Source organism: Anser brachyrhynchus (genome assembly GCF_964034855.1).
Source record: "Anser brachyrhynchus genome assembly, chromosome: 6".
Lineage (NCBI taxonomy): Eukaryota > Metazoa > Chordata > Aves > Anseriformes > Anatidae > Anser > Anser brachyrhynchus.
In genome coordinates this window covers 11,364,501-11,384,882 of record NC_137700.1, presented here as the reverse complement: position 1 = coordinate 11,384,882, position 20,382 = coordinate 11,364,501, and the positions used below count along the sequence as shown (strand labels likewise).

The 20,382-nt window shown below is 39.9% G+C and overlaps 1 protein-coding gene across 22 annotated transcripts in view; it reads right to left on the bottom strand.

The window, feature by feature from the left end:
* ZMIZ1 (zinc finger MIZ-type containing 1) overlaps nt 1-20,382 on the bottom strand; it is a 353,591-nt gene that overhangs the window by 14,044 nt on the left and 319,165 nt on the right. For 17 of the 22 annotated variants that reach the window (XR_013953115.1, XM_080598347.1, XM_080598336.1 and 14 more), the window contains 12 exons: nt 19,908-20,106; nt 18,650-18,940; nt 16,275-16,457; nt 13,810-13,984; nt 12,330-12,516; nt 8,764-8,974; nt 7,437-7,542; nt 6,714-6,874; nt 6,336-6,403; nt 4,352-4,420; nt 3,554-3,801; nt 510-673 (listed from right to left, as the gene is read on the bottom strand). Coding sequence is in view for 21 of the 22 variants with exons in the window: in XM_080598347.1 (XP_080454473.1) it covers nt 510-673; nt 3,554-3,801; nt 4,352-4,420; nt 6,336-6,403; nt 6,714-6,874; nt 7,437-7,542; nt 8,764-8,974; nt 12,330-12,516; nt 13,810-13,984; nt 16,275-16,457; nt 18,650-18,940; nt 19,908-20,106 (2,062 nt within the window). In the remaining variant the exon portion in view is untranslated. The remainder of the gene's footprint in view (nt 1-509; nt 674-3,553; nt 3,802-4,351; nt 4,421-6,335; nt 6,404-6,713; nt 6,875-7,436; nt 7,543-8,763; nt 8,975-12,329; nt 12,517-13,809; nt 13,985-16,274; nt 16,458-18,649; nt 18,941-19,907; nt 20,107-20,382) is intronic. The other 5 variants (XM_080598339.1, XM_080598345.1, XM_080598338.1 and 2 more) reach the window with 3 other exon arrangements.

Below are 20,382 nucleotides of genomic sequence, written 5' to 3'. Positions count from 1 at the left end.
TACAGTTTTGTCCTATTCCCAACAGCTTAAAGGTGCCTTTCATTCTACTTGGGTAGAATTCTCCCTCAGAATACTTTGATGCAAATTTTGCCCTCAGGGACAAAGCCAAGGAAGATACTGTCCCTACTTTGAAGTCAGTGAATGTCTTACAAGCTGTCTGCTGAGGATGGATATTCACAGACTCTGCTGGCCCAGGGAATGAACACTAGTCTTTTTAGGTGTCAGAGCAAAGCACAACGATTAACACAAGCACACTGAGCCAGGTTGTCTCTTTCAGGTAAACAAGCTTAAACGACAATTCAAAAAACCTCAAGCATGTCTCTCCACAAACTTGAAAAGGCCAAAACCTAAAAATGGCATTTCTGACAACATTTCTCAGGGCTACTCTATTTCAAGAACTGCCAAAGCTAGGAATCCCCGAAGAAGTAATAGCAGATCATAAGCAAAGTCCTGAGGAGAGCTCCTTACTCCCACAAAGAACGATCTGTGTCTGCAGCGCCACTACTTACAGATTCTTGCATGGGGTGACTGAGAGGTTTGTCGAGAGCTGCCATACTGCTGGGCATGTCTGGGGGATGTGACAGCTGTGGCCCATGCATGAAGTCATTCATAGACGTTCCACCAGGATTCCCGTGTGGAAAATCAAAGTTACCATGACCTTGGTAACTGTTGCCTAGAAGAGAAACAGATATAATATGTATGATTTTTTTTTTCTTGACACTGACCTTTCAGAGTCTCTTGTAAAAGCTGTGCAGTGCCACATCCTCCCTGCATAGCATGGGGAAACAGATGCTGAACGTGGTGGCAATGTTGCACTCCCCATTCCAAGAGGCAGCTGGAGGAATAGGGAGGAAAAAATGTCATTTGACTTTCAAATACTGGCTACTGCTAAGAGTATTAGGATTCACTGTAGCAGTTCATGTACGTTTTGCAACTCATTGAAAACTGCTGACACTTTGAACAACAACTATTCAGTCACTGCTTAAGCAAGACAAAAAGTCAAAGGAATATTAAACTCTAAGGAATATTTGCATCTGGAAGTATCACAGTGAAACTGTGACTCACTGCCCAAGCACAAATTATATATAGCACACCTGCATTATTTTTATCTACGTTTCTATGCCCTCAGTAGGATTGTAGTATTGCTTCAGCTTCTGATGAAGCTAATTGACAGAGCGGTATCAGGAAGTTGCCACAGTATCAGTTCATAGCACAGCATCTATTTTACCTCTTCTTCTTCAGTATAAACAGGCAATTTCCATTAAGATAATGCAGAAGAGGCCTTATTGTCTAACTGAGGTTTTTGAGGTAATTCTCCTCCTTCCCATGAAACCTAATAAAATTCACTTGACTGTCTGGAAATACATCATCAATTTTCCCCTTCTGGAAACATATCTATTCTCATTTTCAGAGTTACAAATTGCCTGCTTGTATTTTGTGTTTCAGCCTGTGGATATGCATTTTCGTAATGAAAAATTAGTGAATTTTTGAAATCTACCTAACTTTGGACAGAAATTATGTTTTCCGAAGCACCAAAATCCCACATCAATTCAGACTAAATGATCTGGATTTAACTCTGACACATTTACCATTTAGCAAAAAGCCTGGGGCCCTCTGCTGATCTTCACGACAAATATTGTATGGCCATTACCAGAACATTCTGATCGCTTCCACCTCAGCCCTGTGAGTGTCACCTTAATTCTTAAGTAAGCATGTATCAGAGCACAGGGAATTTACTCTCCATATTCTTTTCTGTTCTGATCCCTCTGTTAACACCTCCTCTTGAGGTACTGACTCTGGCGGTTTATTTGCTACAAAGAACAAAACTGAACTAAAGCCATGAAGCTGTTTCGTATAAGTGACCAAACTGGATGATACTGAACTCTGAAATAACAGAATAGCTTCACAGCTTGCACAGAGAGCCTGAGGTTTCTCAGCTGAAGTACAGCAGCTTTGAATGTTCGAGTCAAGAAGGGAGTTCAACAAACTGAAGTAGCTGCATCACTGGCTCTTCAGCACAGCTTCATAAGCAGAAGTTTAATCTCACAGGAATAGAAGTCATTAGCCATGTATGAGTATTTCTCTGAGAAGTCGGGACTTTGATCTGTCATGTAAATACCGCAGAGCCTTACTAATTCTCTTTTTGTTAATCTGCAAACTGGATAAGTCTCACAGAATGTAACTGCTCTTGCCTTGCTTCTCAGGAAAAATTAATAGCAGGGAGCTGGAATAAGGTCTTGTATTACCGAGTACTGGGTATATTTACAAATTATATACTTCAGTATACTTACTGACATAACCAAATAAACAAACATAAACCACGGTAGTAATAACACTACTACTTTTTTGTAGAGTGCTGTTAATCAGAGGACATTACCTAATTCGAAACACTAAGTTTCACCGCACATACTGATAGAGAATGAAACTACGAGGTAGTGTACCCAAGAATTTACAAGATCTACAGGGGAAGGGAGGGAAACAGTCTAGGCAGCCATTGCTAAACAAACCCTACAACCCAGTTTACTTGACTACTGTGTCCATTTCTGAGTAAAAGAGCTAAAGAGATGATGAAGAAAGATGGTCTGTTCTCATGCTCTGACTGCATTTCACTCCTACTTAAATACAGAAAAAATTGTGATTCAGTGCTCTTGGCTTTGTTATAGTAATCATTCATCTGTTTGAAAACCTGAAAAGTTTTATCATCTGTCATCAGTTTTGCAGTCATTGGAGCAAATTAACCATATTTTGCATGCAAGCGACATTTTTCTTCAGATGCCTGCAAAAAGCACATATATCACCTTGTAATCAATTTGGGGATTCTGATAGTGTGAACAGTTGGTCTTTTCTCAGAGCTGAACTGAGTCATATCATATTACATGCAAAAGGAACAGTCTCTGGTTTCATATTTACAGAATTGTCTCTAATTTAGTTATTCACAGTATACCAGTCATTTAAAAAGTATTTCCACTGCTTGGATTTAGTTCCATGTTTCGCAAACTGGCAACACTGGCTACAGGATCTCAGAAGTCATTTTCTAATGCAAAGGTGTTTGCAAAGCAGTTAGAAATTCTTTAAAAATCACCCACTTTCTGGGCAGCCTATGACATGTTAACCATCTGGCCACAGGTTAAACTTGGCGGACCAAGTGGCAGGATTAATGAGTCAGGTTCTCTGCTTTGTAACTAATGTAGCATCAGAAGACTTCCCTTGAATAATAGGGGAACAGAAGAAAAACCAACAGAAAAGACAAGGAAAGATGCATACTGTGGCAAGCCATGAATACATAAGGGAACACACAGTGTCCATTGATTCAGGGAGCACCACATGGCAACAAATTCAACAATCACCAATTGCCTTACTAGAACACATTTTCTTCTAACCAGATGAATCTTAACTGAAAAGTTTAATGCAGAATTTCAGAACAGCAGCCACATACATTTTGCTTTCCTTATGAATCTTCATGAGAAGATGCAAAGACATACCTGGATCACAAAGATGACTGAACCATGACTTCTACAGTGACAACTTGGGTGCACAAGGATGTAAAACTAACCTTGGTTACCATATTCAGTGGAGTTGTTGCCTCCTGGAGGAGGTGGGAGGGATGGGTAAGGTGATGGCCCAGGACCCAAAGCTGCAATCATCTCCATCACATTCGGCATGATCATCTGGCTTGGACTCATGGTCTTAAATCTTTTTGAGGGAATACCATCTGGATCATCTTTGATGTGAATATCTGACTTTATAGGGACTGGCCTCCAACTGCAAGTTGGATCAATGGTAACTTCTTCAAACTCTGAGCTGCAAAATAATGTGAGAATTCTATCACGTTAATTGCTCTTTTTTTCCTCCTATCATTTCTGTTGAAATTTTCATGAGGAACCGCATGGTAATAATTGTTCTGAAATGCTCTCTTGTATACAACCTCATGATCTTTCATTCCTCAAGTGTGTGCTGCAAGCAAGTTTTAGAAAAGGCAACTCTGAGAGCACATATCTGTTTTCATCCACACAATGAAAACCAAGCGCATCTGTGGTCTACTCTATGTGAATCAGAGGGACTACTTCTAAATACAAGAAAACATTTAATACTCCATTCTCACTCTTCCTTTTGCTTCACTGATGAGGCTGTCACCAAGAGAAGACCCAAAGAAGATATATTAAGTAGAAGGAAACTGACTCACTCTATCATTAGCTATACTCACTAATATTGCTGGCTCCACCAAGGAGCCATGAAACAGAACACTCAAGCTGAATCACTAAGATCTACTTTGGCATGACTGTCTCAGCATTCATTAACATATCTCCTAATTACTTAGTCTTGGATATCAGAAATAAGTAAGTTCACTTACTTTTGTATAGCATTCAGAATACCCCACATATACTGGTCAACCTCCAAGCCCTCCAGCAGAGCGGTTTTACTGGAAAGAAAAAAAAAAAACAACCATCCCTCCATATTAGAATATCTCTGCACATGTTGGAAAGAAGGATGGAAGAAGGATAGGTTAGCGATGAAATCAGCAGACTGAGATCCACCAACTTACTATCTTTAACACATAATTAATAATGACATGGGACAAACAGTTTCAGTTCTACATCTGCATCACCAGGATAATAGATTTTTACACCAAATATATGAGACAAGGATACCTGCATTTCTATGTATCCACAATGTATCCACACATATCTTTTAAATTGTTGTTTTTATTGAATTGTATTTCAGATTTATAGTCTTTTCAAACAGCAAATCTCTCCTGTGATCATCACCTAGAACTACTATTTTTTCAACTTGCATCTTTGCTGTTTTTTTGAGCTACACTGTAGTATGTCTCCAAAATAACTACATATTATAGCTGTTTTACTTAACACCAGCACAGATGGGGACAGAACAAAACCAAATGAGAAATGATTTAGTTATATAGGCACTAAGATCTGAATGCAGATGCTCATACATACAGGTGCTCATACTTAGAGGAACAGGATGAACATTTTGACTTGAATCTGTTAATAAATAAATTAAGAAGCAACCAGTATCTTTAATATATTCTACTCTGATTTTTAGCCAAACTTAGAAGACTGAAAAGGTTCAGGTAGTTCAGAGAAAGCACCTGCACCTTAGGATAGCTATGAATCACAGATGGTCATTGAAAAAAGCTCATCTCAAGCCTGTGGTGTTCCCAGAAGCAGATAAAATGGACACTCCCCACTTCTGTATATAGCTAACACAACAGGGATTCAACTGGAGACTTGCAGAGATGCTTGCAAGTTGCTACAGCTACAGCTGCTTGAGCTAAAGAGCACTGGCTCCTCAGCTGAGGCTGTAACAAACTTGTAATCCTGTGGACTGTAGGTTACAGACACTGAACAGGCTTGCAGACACACTGTGAGTCTTTCTGCTCGCTTAAATGTAAGGATGGGCCATCTGTGACCACTTCAAAGCATTTTGTTCTGTTTCTTCTGCAGCACACTAGCTCTCTGGTCAAAACGTAAGGTTGAAGGTATGCCAAGGTATCCCTCTTTTCCTGTAGTCAGTTACTCCAAACTTTTGTATTCACAACTTCTTGGAAATATTTTACCTTCTTAAAATAGCCTTACTGTGAAGTAGAATCCTTCCTGCTTTCTGCTCTCACCTTAATTTACACTTGACACTGACCTCGGAGGATCCAACTTCATTTCCTACCTAAGTACTGGAAAATGATGCAGTCTCCAAAATTCCCATTCTCCTTGAACACAGCTATTAACTGCATACCTATGTGACTCAAAGCACAGTACCTAAGACAGTTATCTGGCATCCTTACACCATCAGGCTCAGCTGAATACTGACTTTTTTAGTATTTACATATTTGAAGTGCAGTAATTTGGGCATTACGACATGAAAAATATACAAAAGTAACTCCAGAACAGGCTACCTATCCTTTTATTATGGCATGTTGCTATCTCCTCATTGCTTATACTTCATAATCTACAGGAAGACCAATTCCCAGTTCATTAGTTTTATGTAGATATCTGTCTTATCACTGCAAATATTTAAACTTCCTTTGAACTCTATACAATACAATGATAGCCTGATGAGAGCTGGCAGAGTATGTATTTTGTGAGAAGATATACTGTTAACTGTCTCAGAATTTCTAAAAAAAAAAATCCAGGATGTTCCCTCAATTCATGCAATATCACTACAATTCTCTTGGGACTTAAGGTAAATGTAATAATTTTTTTTTCCTAGCACTTCCATTTTCTCCCTTCCAAATACATTATCTTTCCTTCATAACCTTAAATATGATCGGAATTTGGTCAAATCATCTACACCTGCATTTCATTTAGGATGGCTGCACTTACTTGCATACTGGACACCTCCAAGTTCCTCTTTCGCAGTTCAGTTGCAAGTAAGATTCCAGATCAAAGCACTATGTATCAGAAAGAAACAAAGAAAATAACAACAAAAAAAGAGGAAATCAGGGGATAATACTGTATTAACTGAATCAGTCAGACGAAAGTACAACTGCCATAAAGAACCCTACTAGAACTAAAACCTAAACCAAGTAACTTACTTTCTCCCTCTACATTAAACATATATATTTGGTTATTTATGTTGATAGTCAAAAAAAAAAAAAAAAAAGAAATCCCATTTCATTAAGCTCTCTCTTACAACAACCAAGCAAAAGGTAACAAACATGTGGCTGAAGGAATACTGCCAGGTCACTGGCATCTACTCACTTGTACATGCTTGCAATCATGACCCCTTGCTGGGAGCTGAATCCGCCGGAATGTGATCGGACACTTCAGAGACACTTTAATAGCAGTTTGCTCTACTCCATCTTCCCCGTTTAGTGTCGCATTACCAGAGGACGCTGCTACACTACTGAAGTTCCTCTTTACTGTTTAGGAAGAAGGTATCCATATGTGTGAGAAAATACACATGCACTTGAAATTCTAATGTAGAACCAATGGCAGACCAACACTTCAATCTTTAAAAAACACTTTAATGGACAATTCATCCATGTAAGTGTATTTTGCGTAATTTAGAATGTTGTCCTGTACAGCAAACTATCACACACACGTGTTTCAGCTATATCTTCAACTACAAAAAGTGCCACACAAGCACTTAAAGCAGCCCTAAATGAATAAAGAAGGATCTTTTCACGCAAGGCTTTTGAGTCAGTGAAAAACAAATATGGGGTGAAAAACAGAGATTCTTCTGGGATGGAAGAGCTGTCATTAGGGATTAAGCTTGTGTTTTTGAACTTTGTTACCCCCACCCAAACAGCCCTCAACATTTTGGTGTACCAAGCATTTCATCTACACAGGTGGCGTTCTGGAAATTCTTGACAAGTGCAGCTTAAAGTTTTCAATAAGCAAGCAAATCTGGTGTAGAAATAGCTTATCACAATTGAACGTAGGATTCTGGAAAGTCATCACCCACACAAAACCAAAACTCACTCTTAGTGATACAATGTTCTGCTGGGAGGAGGCGTTTCTTTAGTAGACCTTGAAGCACAGAGCGAACTGATGGCCGGTGTACTAACTGCAACACGAACAAGTGTGACTGAAAGAGAATGAATTTTGTTACCACGAGAACCAAACACATATGCTACATATACTGCTGAACAGAGTTGCACTGCTCCCTTGGATGCATAGCTTCATAAGAATCTAATGCATAAATATGAAAGCTGGTGCTGCTCTGCTGAGTGCATACATCCCCTTAGGGATATTCTGAGCGCTACACAGTATTTTGTTCTTTGCTCCCAGAGTGTGCACACTCCTATATAACGGCTTAAAAAAAAAAAAAAAAGGGAAAGATGTTCTGCATTTTCTTTTTAATATTCAGAATACAGTGGGCTGATGTATTTCATCGCTGACGTCAGGGCTTATTCTTAAACCTGATTCTGGATTCTTTGACACAGTCTACCCTACCTGCCCTCAGATTCTGTCAGAGGTTGCACAACTTGCTACTGATGTATTGGAACTCACTGGATCTTCTTCCCCAACAGAGTCCTAAGAGCTTGTTGTGGATTCACAGGATGCTGCCCCTGCTCTTAGCCAATAGATAAATGGTACTATGTGGGGAAACATCAATGTGGAGTAAAGCAAAATGGGTGAAAGGCTTCTTGTCAAAGTGCCTCACTCTGTGACCTTGGGAGAGGTAGAAGCTTGCTTTCTTGTCAGTGACAACAGAACGGATAAAAGCTCAGACTGTAATGTGTGCAACAATCCGCATTAAAAATATAGGACTTGCCCCCAAGAGCAACTACACCATAGAAAAGGAGAAAGGGGAAGGCTGCACGATCTAGACTGAACCATGGGATACAAGTTTTTAATCTTAATGACTTTATGCAAAATCATCACCACCACCAATGATGATGGGGTTGATATTATAATGTCACACCAATCACAGTTTAATACCGTAAGTAAATGAAATTAGTACTGGACAACAGTCCACACTACAATAGTCTACTTCCGTATTAAAATCCTTCAGCCACTTTGTTACGCACTAAATAGCTAGAAGATCAAATTCCCATTCTCCCCTAGCCCCCAAGTCCTTTCAAATACATCGGAAGGACAGCACTATATTCTGCAATAATTCTGCAGCAAAAATTTCAGTATTAGTACTCTGCCTGTGTCAACACCATTAAACAAGCACCTTACCAGAAAAATCCATGGGAAAAAAAATGAGAGGAAGGCTTTTTAAGCTAAGGCAACATTTGCAAACTGCACTAAAAAGCAAAGTCAGCATCATCAGCTGCAGCCGCAAGCTCAATGTACTTACACAACAACATGCTGTGACTGTAATTTGAATCGTGTTTCTTCCTGGCTGGCAGACATGCTTTAGGTGCAGAGGTTTATGAGATGTCTTGTTGTCACCACGTTCGATGGTAAGTGGGGTTGCATTAACGCTGACCTGGACTGAAGCTGGCCAGTTTGTGTTCATTTGTCTGTCTTCATGGTGATAGCACTTGAACTGTAATTCCAAGTCAGACCTGCACAACAACCAATAAATCTTTCTTTTAACTTTTCTTTCACATTGCAGAAGGAGGTCTTTTCGATGCTAGGAACATTTTTTCATGATGAGTCAGACTATTTTTCTCAAATTATTGCCAATAAAGGATATAACACACTTTCTTCATAAAAGCCCTTAAGAGAAGCAGGTCATGATGAATTAATGATGCAAGCATACTACAAGGTTTCTAATATTGTACACTTAAAAGGACTTTCCAAGTGAACATCTCAAACCATGTTGCAAAAACAGACTGTGGAACGATCCTGCTGAAAGAAAAACATCAACGTCGGACAGGTCATTCCTGCGTGTTAGAGTTAAGAACAACAAAGTGATGCGCTGCAGTAGGATGTGCAGGACGATTGTGGATCCTTTGCTATTTGAGAGTATTTAAAAGACATTTTGCATAAATGCTTGTCAGACATACTAGAGATATAGGTAATCCTACCTTGGAAGACGTAAATCAACTAAGATAAAATGACCCCTGCTTCTCACTGCCTGTGTTTCTGTGATTCCAAATTAACACAGCTACGGATTAAATCCACCCAATTTAGAGCTTCTTTCAGAGCATGACTCCCTCCCACCTCTCTAATAATAAATTCCACACACTATTCAGCTCCTCAAAATTAGTTTTCTAACACCTCCAAAAAAGGGAGAGGCTGAGATAAAGCTAATCAAAATTAAGTGCGTAGAGACTATGACTTCACAGTTTCACACACGAATGTTAACGCTGTGTTAGAAATGAGTAATTTGAAGAAGATATTTAAAAGAACACGAAGAACTGAACTGAAATGCTGGGATTCTGCTGTTCATGACAGCTGAAATGTTCTGCCCAATGTTTATCTTTTATGCTTGAAAACTTAGGTGCTCGTTTCTTCATCTTGCCTGGAGGAAGACATCTTTGTAAGACCCATGAGGAAAAGATCATTCAGGAGATCATCACTTTAACTTCAGTTTTCCTTTTCCAGAAATAGAGATTTCATTTCTGATTTAACATAGTCTTTTCTAGATTTCAAAACATCAAGACTTAGTACTGGATAAAAGCATGTTTTTTAACAAAGAAAAGTATAGAATACAAATTACCTGACCTTTCAAAATAATCCATCTATATCAAGTGTTTCCATTTTTCCCTCCAATATTTCATTACCAAGTTTTGAAAGCTCTCTCTGCACGATCTACTAGAGATTCTCACCTAAACAGAACATGCAGCAATCAACCAAATCCAGAAGAAAACAGACGTAGCACCTATAATTTAAAAACCAATCTGAATTTGTCCATTCCTGAGAGCTCTGGCCAGGTCTTCTGAAAGTCTCAGAGTGGGGACAGAGACCAGGAGACCCTCCCGTTCCTAGCACGCAGCCCCACAGTGGGACGTTGTTAATAACTGAGCAGTGCTAAGACTGAGCCAGCTTCAAGGCAACATTTTTCTTGCCTTAAATCTTCTGCTTCTCATAACCATGAAGAGTTCCCAATGGGGAGAAAAATAGTTGCACTGCTATTAATTATGGGTGTACACGTGAGAGGTTTTACCGAATATTTTAACTGGCAGAAAAATATTCAGACCTGGCTCGATTCCATCATTCTCTATAAAAACAAAATCCATCCACACATGTGACTAATTCATTTTTTTGGAATCCATCCAGCCCTGAGGTAAATTTGAAATGACTTCATTACAGGACCATCCATTCTCCCCACTATTAACAAGCCTTTCAAAACAGCAGACCTGTGCATGGTTTACCTATGAGTCTTCATTAAAATAAGTTTAAATAAAGGCTATGTGTTTGGTGAGCTAGGGAAGAAAGAAAGAACAGATATTAAGAAACAGCCTCATGCCTCAGTGCAGCACTATAAATCTACTGAATGAGCCAGCACAATCCCCAGTAGTGATTACTTATTAATAAGAACTGGCAAGTAACTGCCAAAACTCCCTCTGCTTCTAGTACTGCATGATAATGAAATGCAAGTAAGCAATAACTGACCTCAAAGTTAGGTGTTAATTATTGGATGTGGCCTGTCTGAAATCTCTCTCATTTCTAACCCGCAGGCTACATCAGGTTAGGAGAGCATTGTGGCAGCAAATGACTCCTGTATCCAGCATCCAGCCTCAGCTTTAGAGCCAGAGTCTGTCCCAGGGGCAGGGAACCCAGCTCACCTCTCTGCCACCCCTGCCCACCATGTGCTCTCCACACCATAAAAATAGAAGTCTCAAATGGATACCAGTGAATAGGAAAAACATCCTCAGATGGAAAAAAGCTGAAGCTACCAGTTATCATTCCCATTAAGGCCAGGGGGGTATTTGATCCAGGCTCAGGAAAAAACTGAAAGTGAGGCAGGCATAATGGAAAATGTGCTGAAGATGCAGTGTTTTACCACCTCAGCAGCTACACCTGTAAAACGACCTCTGTACAAGATACCGAGAAACTAACCAAGCTCCACAATGCACAGAAACAGGTTCAAATAATTTCGTAAGAAAACAGGATAACACTGAAAGGCTTTCTGAGAAAAAGAGAATGAGACAGTTATTCAGAAGTATTTGAAAACATGCAAAAAAAAAAAAGGCTCTGATTGTAAGTTGATCTAAAGTTATTCCATAAGTATGATGGAAGCAGAACATATCCTGGAATCACTTATGCAAATCTAAATTAAATATAGTGAAGTAACACCTAGGAAAACTATTCCTCTGTTCTGGAAAGTAGTACTTGCTGTAACTGAAAAACAGAAGACTTTGCACATGAAAAGCTATGCCCCAAATATTTCTGACCCATCCTCCCTTGTGGAGTCATAAGAAAGGGAGAATGTATGAAGTTAGACTTACTTAAGAACTTGTCTTTCTAACTGATTTTACCAAACCTCTAAATCAGATCCTTCTTTAGCGTGTTATTTTTCATTATCAGACACTCAACCATGTAATTTCGGCAGAAACTAATAGTCCTGCATAGTTACTCCTGCAACCAACGTTTCATAGGCCACAAGGCACCTAAGGACTTCAGAGTCTCCTCCATCAAAGTTTGTACTGGTGTTGGTCACGGACATCCTACACTCGTTCTAACCAGAGCAGAAATGATGAAATGCTTACAATGACTTTCCAGACACTGTGTGCTATCCATGTACTATCAGTAAGGGGATACAACATGCATTAGGAAACATTTTAGTAGTACATGTTGCCTCTGTAAAGCAACAGGTGAGTTTATCTGCGAGTTTTTACAAAGAATTTTTCCCAGCTAGACCATGATTTTTCAAATGAAATTAATGGTAATTTCATCTGGCCTGAATTAAGTCCATCTGGCCTGCCATTTCTCCATCGCTGGTGCTAGACTTCCTCACAAGACTGAGCTTACCTCCACATCAGCGTTTGATGAACAGTTGGCCGTAAGTGAAAGACATGGTTACTGACTGCCAGGTTGTGTTCCAGCCGGAAGGGCTCCAACACAACACCATCTCTCACGGGAAATGTCAGACGGAGCTCATCATTGTGGTTGGCTGGGATCGAAGAGGGAGAGAAAGCGTGAACTTTCCCTTTAGCATCTGCAGTGCAATAATAATGTGTATATTTATACAGAATAGTAACAAATGGCACAGTGATCTGCTACTGGGTTTAACTTAGCAGGTTTATAGACACACAAAAGAAAATCACAAGTAGCTACAAGATCTAATTGATACAAGTGAAAGGCTCGAGTTGATAAGCATGACAAACCCAAGTCTTATGTTCTCCCACACTTAACATTAGGACCCTACCATTCCGGACCACAAACATAAACCAGACGTGGCAAGAACTTGTGTTTTTTATTACTGGATAGGATCAATGTCCAGCCTTAGTCTGTTAGTGGAAGACTGACAACAAATCTCTTGATTATGGCCAACTGTAATAACACTTAGTTATTTCTTGTTTTGAGCTGGGAACAACATTACTCAATTAGTTTCAGCTGAACCTTTCCAAAGACACAAGATACTGGCACACAATTACTATCTGACCTTGTATCACAAAGTTTTGTGGTAACTTAGAGCTAAACTGTGCAGACCAAATGTCTTTAAATGCTATCTATGGTCTTGCCCAAACAATACTGCAGGCCAACTTCTTCAACTTAATTTTTCAGTTATCCTCAAGTCCAAACACTGTCTGCAAAGTGCTAATTCAGCAGAATTCCTTTTATAAGAAACAAAGATTCTCCAGTTCCCTAGTATATGCTATCTCCTACTGTTCATCAGTCACTTCAAAACATCAAACATCTTGTGCTAGTATACAGCCAGAGAGATCTTGTTATTCCTTCCCTGTTCCCAGCCAAATGAAGCTGTGAGGTTGAATGGCTTAAAAAGGAACATATATCAATTTTTGGCATACTACTGAATATTCTTAAGAAGCCTGTATGGATCACAACAGAGACACCACCATAAATATTCACATCGTATGCCATTCTGCTGTAATGTTCAATGAATGACTTTGCCCTTGAACAAAATATACCACAATAAAAGTTCATACAATCAACAGGTCTACCAAGCACACACAACACAATTAAAAATTAAGTGTTTTATCCTCAGGAAGTGTATCAAAGGAAAACTTCAGGAGTAACATCCTTACATGTTTAACTTTAAAGAACTTTTCAGATACTCTATATTAGCAGCGGACAGCAATCTTTCCTTTTCCTGTCCACCCACTCTAGTGACCCTGCACTGTGCAGCTGGGCCATGCCACCTATTAAAACTTAGCAATCTGGGCTGCTTCCAGGGTAGCAACCAGACCTGGTTTCCAAACTGAAAATGTATATGGCAGAGAATGGAGTGACAATAAGGGACTGCGGGAACGTTCTGCTTGCTACTCACTTGGAGGTGGTGGTAAAGCATTGATATTTGGCTTAATGTCAGGTGGGAATGGTGGTTTGACATCCTGGTTAGGTGACAGATATGGAGGAATATTGCTCCCTGGAGTCATAGGTGGCGTGGGGTTTCCTGGAACAGGTGAATGAGGGTAATTTGCCACAGGTACAGGCCTTGATGGCTAGAAAATAAATAACATCACATTGTTATAGCAGTCTGAAACAAGAATAATAAGCTTTGTGAACTGCACTGCTATCAAACACCAAGGACTACAAACAAGGTAGGGAGGCCCCTCTGTCTCCGGAAGGATGAGAAACCACAGGACGTCCAATGAGGCCTTCAGGGAAGAAGCAGACTAGAAGAGTAAAGCAGGAACTGAAACCTGCAGACCAGCCAGTTTAGTTCTGGCAATGACTAGATATAAGCAAGGCTGCTAAGAGGCTTAACACGTTCTGCTGAATGCTCCCTTTCCAAAACCAACTGCTTCAGCCTCTCCACACCACTCCAGCCCATCCAGCCCTTTACATCAACTTGGCTTTCTCCCAAAACAGCCCCACTGCACAAAAGCCTACATGAAAAACAAAACGCAAGGACACACTATTAGACTGTCTGTGACCCTTTAACTTCTATCTGTCCTTTTTTTCCCCACCCCTGTCCAACTCATCTATTCAGAATGAAAGCTCTGGAGCTCAGGGGACATCTTTTGTTCTGTGTACCTACAATTGACTCTGTTCTCAGTTTGCTGCTAAGTAAGACAAGCTAAAAGAAAACAGATGGTTAATTATAAATCATAGTTTTAATATTAAAACACCATTGGTTTTGTTTCTTGTAATTAAGGGGAAGGCTAGAGGTAACAGAATAAACCAGTAACAATCATGCAAAGGATGATGACATTAAACAACACTGCAACTGCTTGGCACCCCCTTTTAATAGTCCGTGTACCATAAGCACGCACACACACACCAAAGTGTCATAAGATGAAAATCTTTACAGGCAGCCAAAATATCAGGACCTCAGATCTGATGCTACATCTAAATGCTGTGCTGCTAGCTTAAGGTACTCTGAAGTGCCCCAAAAGAGAGCTGCATTTTGAAAGGCAATTCTTAGGCATTTACATTTCCAATCTATTTTTCTCTGTGTTTTTCTTTAACACACTTTAACTGTCTCCACATCATTATGGTCCAAAGATTCAGCTCCTGTCTATGGCAAGCTGGAATTTCTCCTAGCCAGGATAATCTCCCTTCTTGACAAGGTCTCTTATTACCTAACTGCTTCCAGAACAGTCTATATTTGAATACAAAATAGGTGTGCATTGAAAAGACCATAAATCCCCTATTAGAACTATTCCATAAACAAAAATCTTCGAACACAAATAAAATAAAGTAAAATGTATTTAAAAAATCTGTCACTTAAAAACTTCAAAGGAATCCGCTGCTGCTATTTTAACATGAGTGACTGCATTGGAACTACTGTCGTTGAGGATCCTTACCGTGTTCTTCCTGACAGTGTACTGCAAAAACTACCATCATGCAACGAACTTTCCTGACGGTGTTGCAGTGGACAGCTTGGTAGCATGTAGGACAGATGCTCTATAGTAAAGGTGTTTTTTTGGGGGGGCTCTTTTTTCAATGGTGTGTTTTCTGTGTGAAGCACACCAGAACAACTCCAATTCAAGACCAACGTGCAACTTTCAACCTTCAAAACCAGAAGGTAGTCCAGAGACTTTAACAGATAAAGTTTTAGGAGCAGGTCAGACCATCCACGGTCCACCCAGTTTTTATATATTCACTGGAGTACCTGTGTGCAAAAGACCCCTTTTGTGTGCACTTCAAAGACATCGAATCTCAGAAGGCCCTAAGTACAGACTCAATTTGGATAATCAGAAGTGCTCAGGATAATTCCGTAAAAAAAGGTTTTATACAACATTTGAACAATTCTACTTCTTCAAACAAGCAGCACAGAGAAAAAAAACGGAGAAAACAGAAGGGAGAAGTGGGAGAAAAAGTCACGCAAACTTCAGTTCAAAGATGAATTCTACAGCTGGAACAGCTTTTAATTTGGGGCTGGTTTGATCCAACAGTGACCGCTGTAGGTCTGAAATTGGGCATTTGCAATGTGGAACTTGTTTATTACAAATTTCCAAAGTTGTATTCTTATAGTATGCCATGAATAGGTGAAAATATTACAGCTGTATCCCATTATGCACTTATTTTTACATGATGTATTTAAAGTGGAACCAAAAGCCTTTAATGAGCTGCAGTAACGTTCAGTTTTCTTTATGAACCGCTCTGAATTTGCAATTTAACTTGGCTAATTAACTCGATCCTGTGATATCCCGAACATGAGTATAAGCACTGTGCTTTTTTTCTACCTTTCATTTAGTTATGTAAAAGCAGTAGCCAAGAAGTCAGGAGTATGACTTCATTCATAAACGTGTACCAGAATGCAAATGATAATCTAAGAATTCTTACCTTGTAATACTGCCCCATGTTGACTGTTGGAGGTGGGTACTGCCCTGTGTTTTGCTGGCTTGGCATCCTCTGTCCAGGATAGTTGGGAGACGTAAGGGGTCTTGGAGGGTTGGGAGTGGGATACTGACCAGGCTGGTTTGGAAACTGGCTATTTGGTCCATACTGCTGGTTTCCATAATTCGGCTGTTTCACAACAAAGATGAAAGAAAACGATCTGTTTCATGCAAGCAATTGTCTTGATTATTTGTATATAAACAGTAGTGGAATCAAAACCAAATCAAACCTCCAGGTGAATATTCCTCCGCTCAGTGTCACTCATGCTTAAGCCAGGGCCCTGATGGTCATAGGTGAATACTCACTCAAAAGGGTGAAAGTCCCACAAACTAAAGTGGGATAAGATTAGCCATATACATTTTTCCCTGCACATTAACACAGACACACAAACACACACACACCCTTACAGTGTTGCCAAGTCCCTGCAACCTTCTGTCTAAGCTACTTCTATGGCTCAAAGGGCATTGTGTGAGGAAAAAAAAAACACCAAAAAACAGAATTGTAAACAAATGCAATGTTCACAATATCTCTGTGTTTTTGTGAGCACTACCAGCACCATTCTTGTGTCACCTTTTCCAGATGGAGAATGGAAGCACAGAGAAAAAGTAACATAAAAAGATGATAATCCTGGAACAGGCAAAGAGTAGATCTGCAGTCGGTCCATGTCTTACTGCTCAACACAGCTGCTATCCTTGCCCTGAGTTGCAGTCCTTAGCTGTACCCGAGACTAAACACAAGTAAACTAGTTGTGAACACCTTGCTAGCTCTAGCTAGTATTGTCCTGCACTTCTGGAATCAAAACTGGAACTTTAAAGGTAGCAAAGTGTCAATTTGAAAATTAACTGATTAATAAGGAGTCTCCATTAATGAAGTTTTCAAATACCCATATGCAAATAGCATCTACAGAATTTGCACACTGCCAGACAAGCAGGCATGTCACACTTAGGGCCCTGTTCAGTTTTCCCACTTCTTGGGAAAATGACTGTATTCACTTATGATGACAAACCTGCTTCTGAAGCAGGAAAACAGCATTTATGTCTTCCTGAAAACACAAAATCTAAAGATAAAAATTATCTGTACAAGCCACATTGTGTTTTTTTTTTTTAATTGTAGAGTAAGTGGCTATATTTGCTGAGTCAAATACCTTCCCAGAGAAACAATTCCTCTAAAAGCATATCCTTTTTTTCAGATTTTTTTTAAAACAATTTCTTGAATATTTAAATGTAGCTCAAGAAGAAATGTTTGTTATATTTTGTGCATGGTACTCTTCACTGTACGTTTTCTATAAACTCTTAGTACTGTTATTATAGTCAGAGTAATATAATAATATTCAAAGCTCTACAACTGAGTTATAGCTATTGCCTCAGTTTAATACATAATTTCACCAGGAAATTATCTCTGAAGCTAGTAACTGGTGGCTAGATTTGTAAAGACATTTAGGTGTATATAGATGCTGAGAGGCAATTGATGGAATTCTCAGAAGCATCTACTTCCTAATTCACACCAATTTAAATAGTAAAATGAATTTCTGCATTTTAAAATCCAAAAGCTAATCTGTCTGTATTTTTAATTTCCTTCATTTCTTTAAAATTTTGACCCTAATTGTCTTGCCCAAAGTCACAATACAAGTCAATGGCCAGGTAATTTTGTACACAAAGCCACTCAGATAACTCACATAACAGCACGGAAACTTAGACAGAAATACCACACTCCAAATAAACTTATCTAATATAAGTGCTGACACGGAGGGACTTGAGCTCAGCAAGATTTATATTCATCCCAGCGCCCATGAAAATCAAGCCTCAAGAAGTTTGAAAGGCAAATGTTCTTCAAAATAAATGTTATTATTATGGGTGTTCATACAACATATTCCCTGTATTTCCTTAGAACAATAAAACTATCCAAGAAAATGCAAATCACATACGTATTGGGCTCAAGTAAGTATTTCACCTTCAACATCTCTTTTAAATTGTCAAGTTAAATAAATTCACCCCTGTGAAGGAAGTCTGCTTAGGGTCTATGAATTCACCATCTAGCTCGAGAACAAAAAAGTGACATTTTGAGGGCTCCGCTGGTTTGGGGTCTTTCATGGTTTTAATGACTGTCATCTTGACTAACATAGCAAGGACCAACCTGAATACTGTAGAAGCTAAAAAGCAAGAGCTGTTGCCACTTGTACTTTAAAAGAAGCATTCCTACCAAATTTGGAACAGATACATAGCTATTGCAGAGGGAGGTACACCACGCATTGCTCAGCATGTAGCAGCTTTCAGCCAAAACAATACTTGACACAAAATAAAATAAGTTAGAGAATTTCGTACCTCTCCTGGGTACGGCCTCTTTATGCCCTGTATAGGCAAAGACTGGGGGCGTGGGCCTGGGTAGGCTTGCTGAGGCATCCTCTGCCCATGGGTGCTGAAGGGACTCATTCCAGGAGGCCTCGGCTGGTTCATGCCCATGGGCGGCCCGCTCATGCTGGAAGGCGTCATTCCTGCACCCATGCTTGCTGGGTTCATGTTGCCCGGCATCGAAGCAGGGCCACGAGGACCAGGCTGGTTCATAAACTGGTTGTTGTAAGCCTGAGTTGGACCCATCTGGAAAGAGGAACAAACCTTCAACGGAAGAAGAAGAAAAAAAAAAAAGAATAAAATGCGACATGCATTTAAAATGGAAGGAGGGAGCTGAACATGCTTTTGGGGGGAGGGAAGAAAGGGATGTGTTATGTCGCATTTTCCTTCAATGTTCTCCAACTTTTGATGGGTGGTGATGTTATTTATAATAAAAATTCAGTTGGAATTGTGGAAGGCATAAGAGACACTGACAGACTTAGGTCTACAATGAGCAATTAAATAGTTTAAATTTGCTAGTCCATTACCATTAGACAACAGGCTAGGAAGTTGGCTGCATACACAGAGCACCATGCTACAATTTCTAAGGCGCTATCCTTTGTTATTTCATGTGGCATATCGGCCTGTATACTTCAAAGCTCTGGGAGGTTTGCAAAAGAGAAAACCTGCAGCAACTGAATCCTTGTTTATTTGAAGAAAAAATTATTACAGCAAATCATGACATGCTGGAGGCTGTGGATCACCAGAAATGCATGTCTCACAGCTGTTCTCACGGACAGCTTTATTAAAAAGCAAATTTCTTTTCTATTGTTTCCTCATTTGAAGGGAAAAAAAAAACCTGTTGACTGCAGTTGGCAAAATAAGCAATTACCCAAGTAGTACAAAACCTATTCCCAGACTCTGAAACATTTCACTAGGTGCTCTTGCTTAGAGGTTCACAGGGCTGGCAAAGGCAGCAATAATACATCATATCAGATGAAGCCATAACTTTGGGTAAACTTTGTGTTTTTTAAGGGACAATCTACAAACCACATAATTTATTGGAGGGGAAAAAATGGGGTACTTTGACTCATAACAACATACACACATTCCAGCAGTTTCTCATAAGCATTTATAACCATGCTCATGCAAAAATATAGGGTTGGTACCCTAATAAACAAGGGAACGCAGCCCAATTCCCTGTAATTGTCCAAATCAGGCAGGTACAAAGACATAAGGGTTACGCTCTTACCGGTCCATACTGGTTCATATCCTTATTCTGTGTTTCCTGAAGGGCTGCCACAGTGGCTGTAGCTGTAGCTGTTGCTGTAGCAGCTGCAGCTGCAACTGCAGCAGCGGCGGCGGCAGCGGCTGGCTGGGTGAAATCAGCCGGCGGCCTTGTGTGTGGCGGGATCCCCATGCCCGCGGGGGTATTTGGGCCTCCAGGGTAACTGACCGGGAAGAAAGGAAAGAAAGAAAGAAACAGAGAATTAAGACGTGCTTAGTAGGTTTTGTTTTGAACTTCGATGTGATCCTCATCCGGAACTGTTCCAAAACCACGTATCAATTTCCAGTGAAAGCCAGCAGGAGGGGGAATTCAATGTGTAAATGAGACACAAGCGCTGCTCACATGCCACAGTGTTAGGGCTGCCACCAGGACTGCAAGGTACCACCTCCAGTTGTTTCATCAGCACTGAACTGCTTTGCAGCTCTGAAACTCCCTGAGA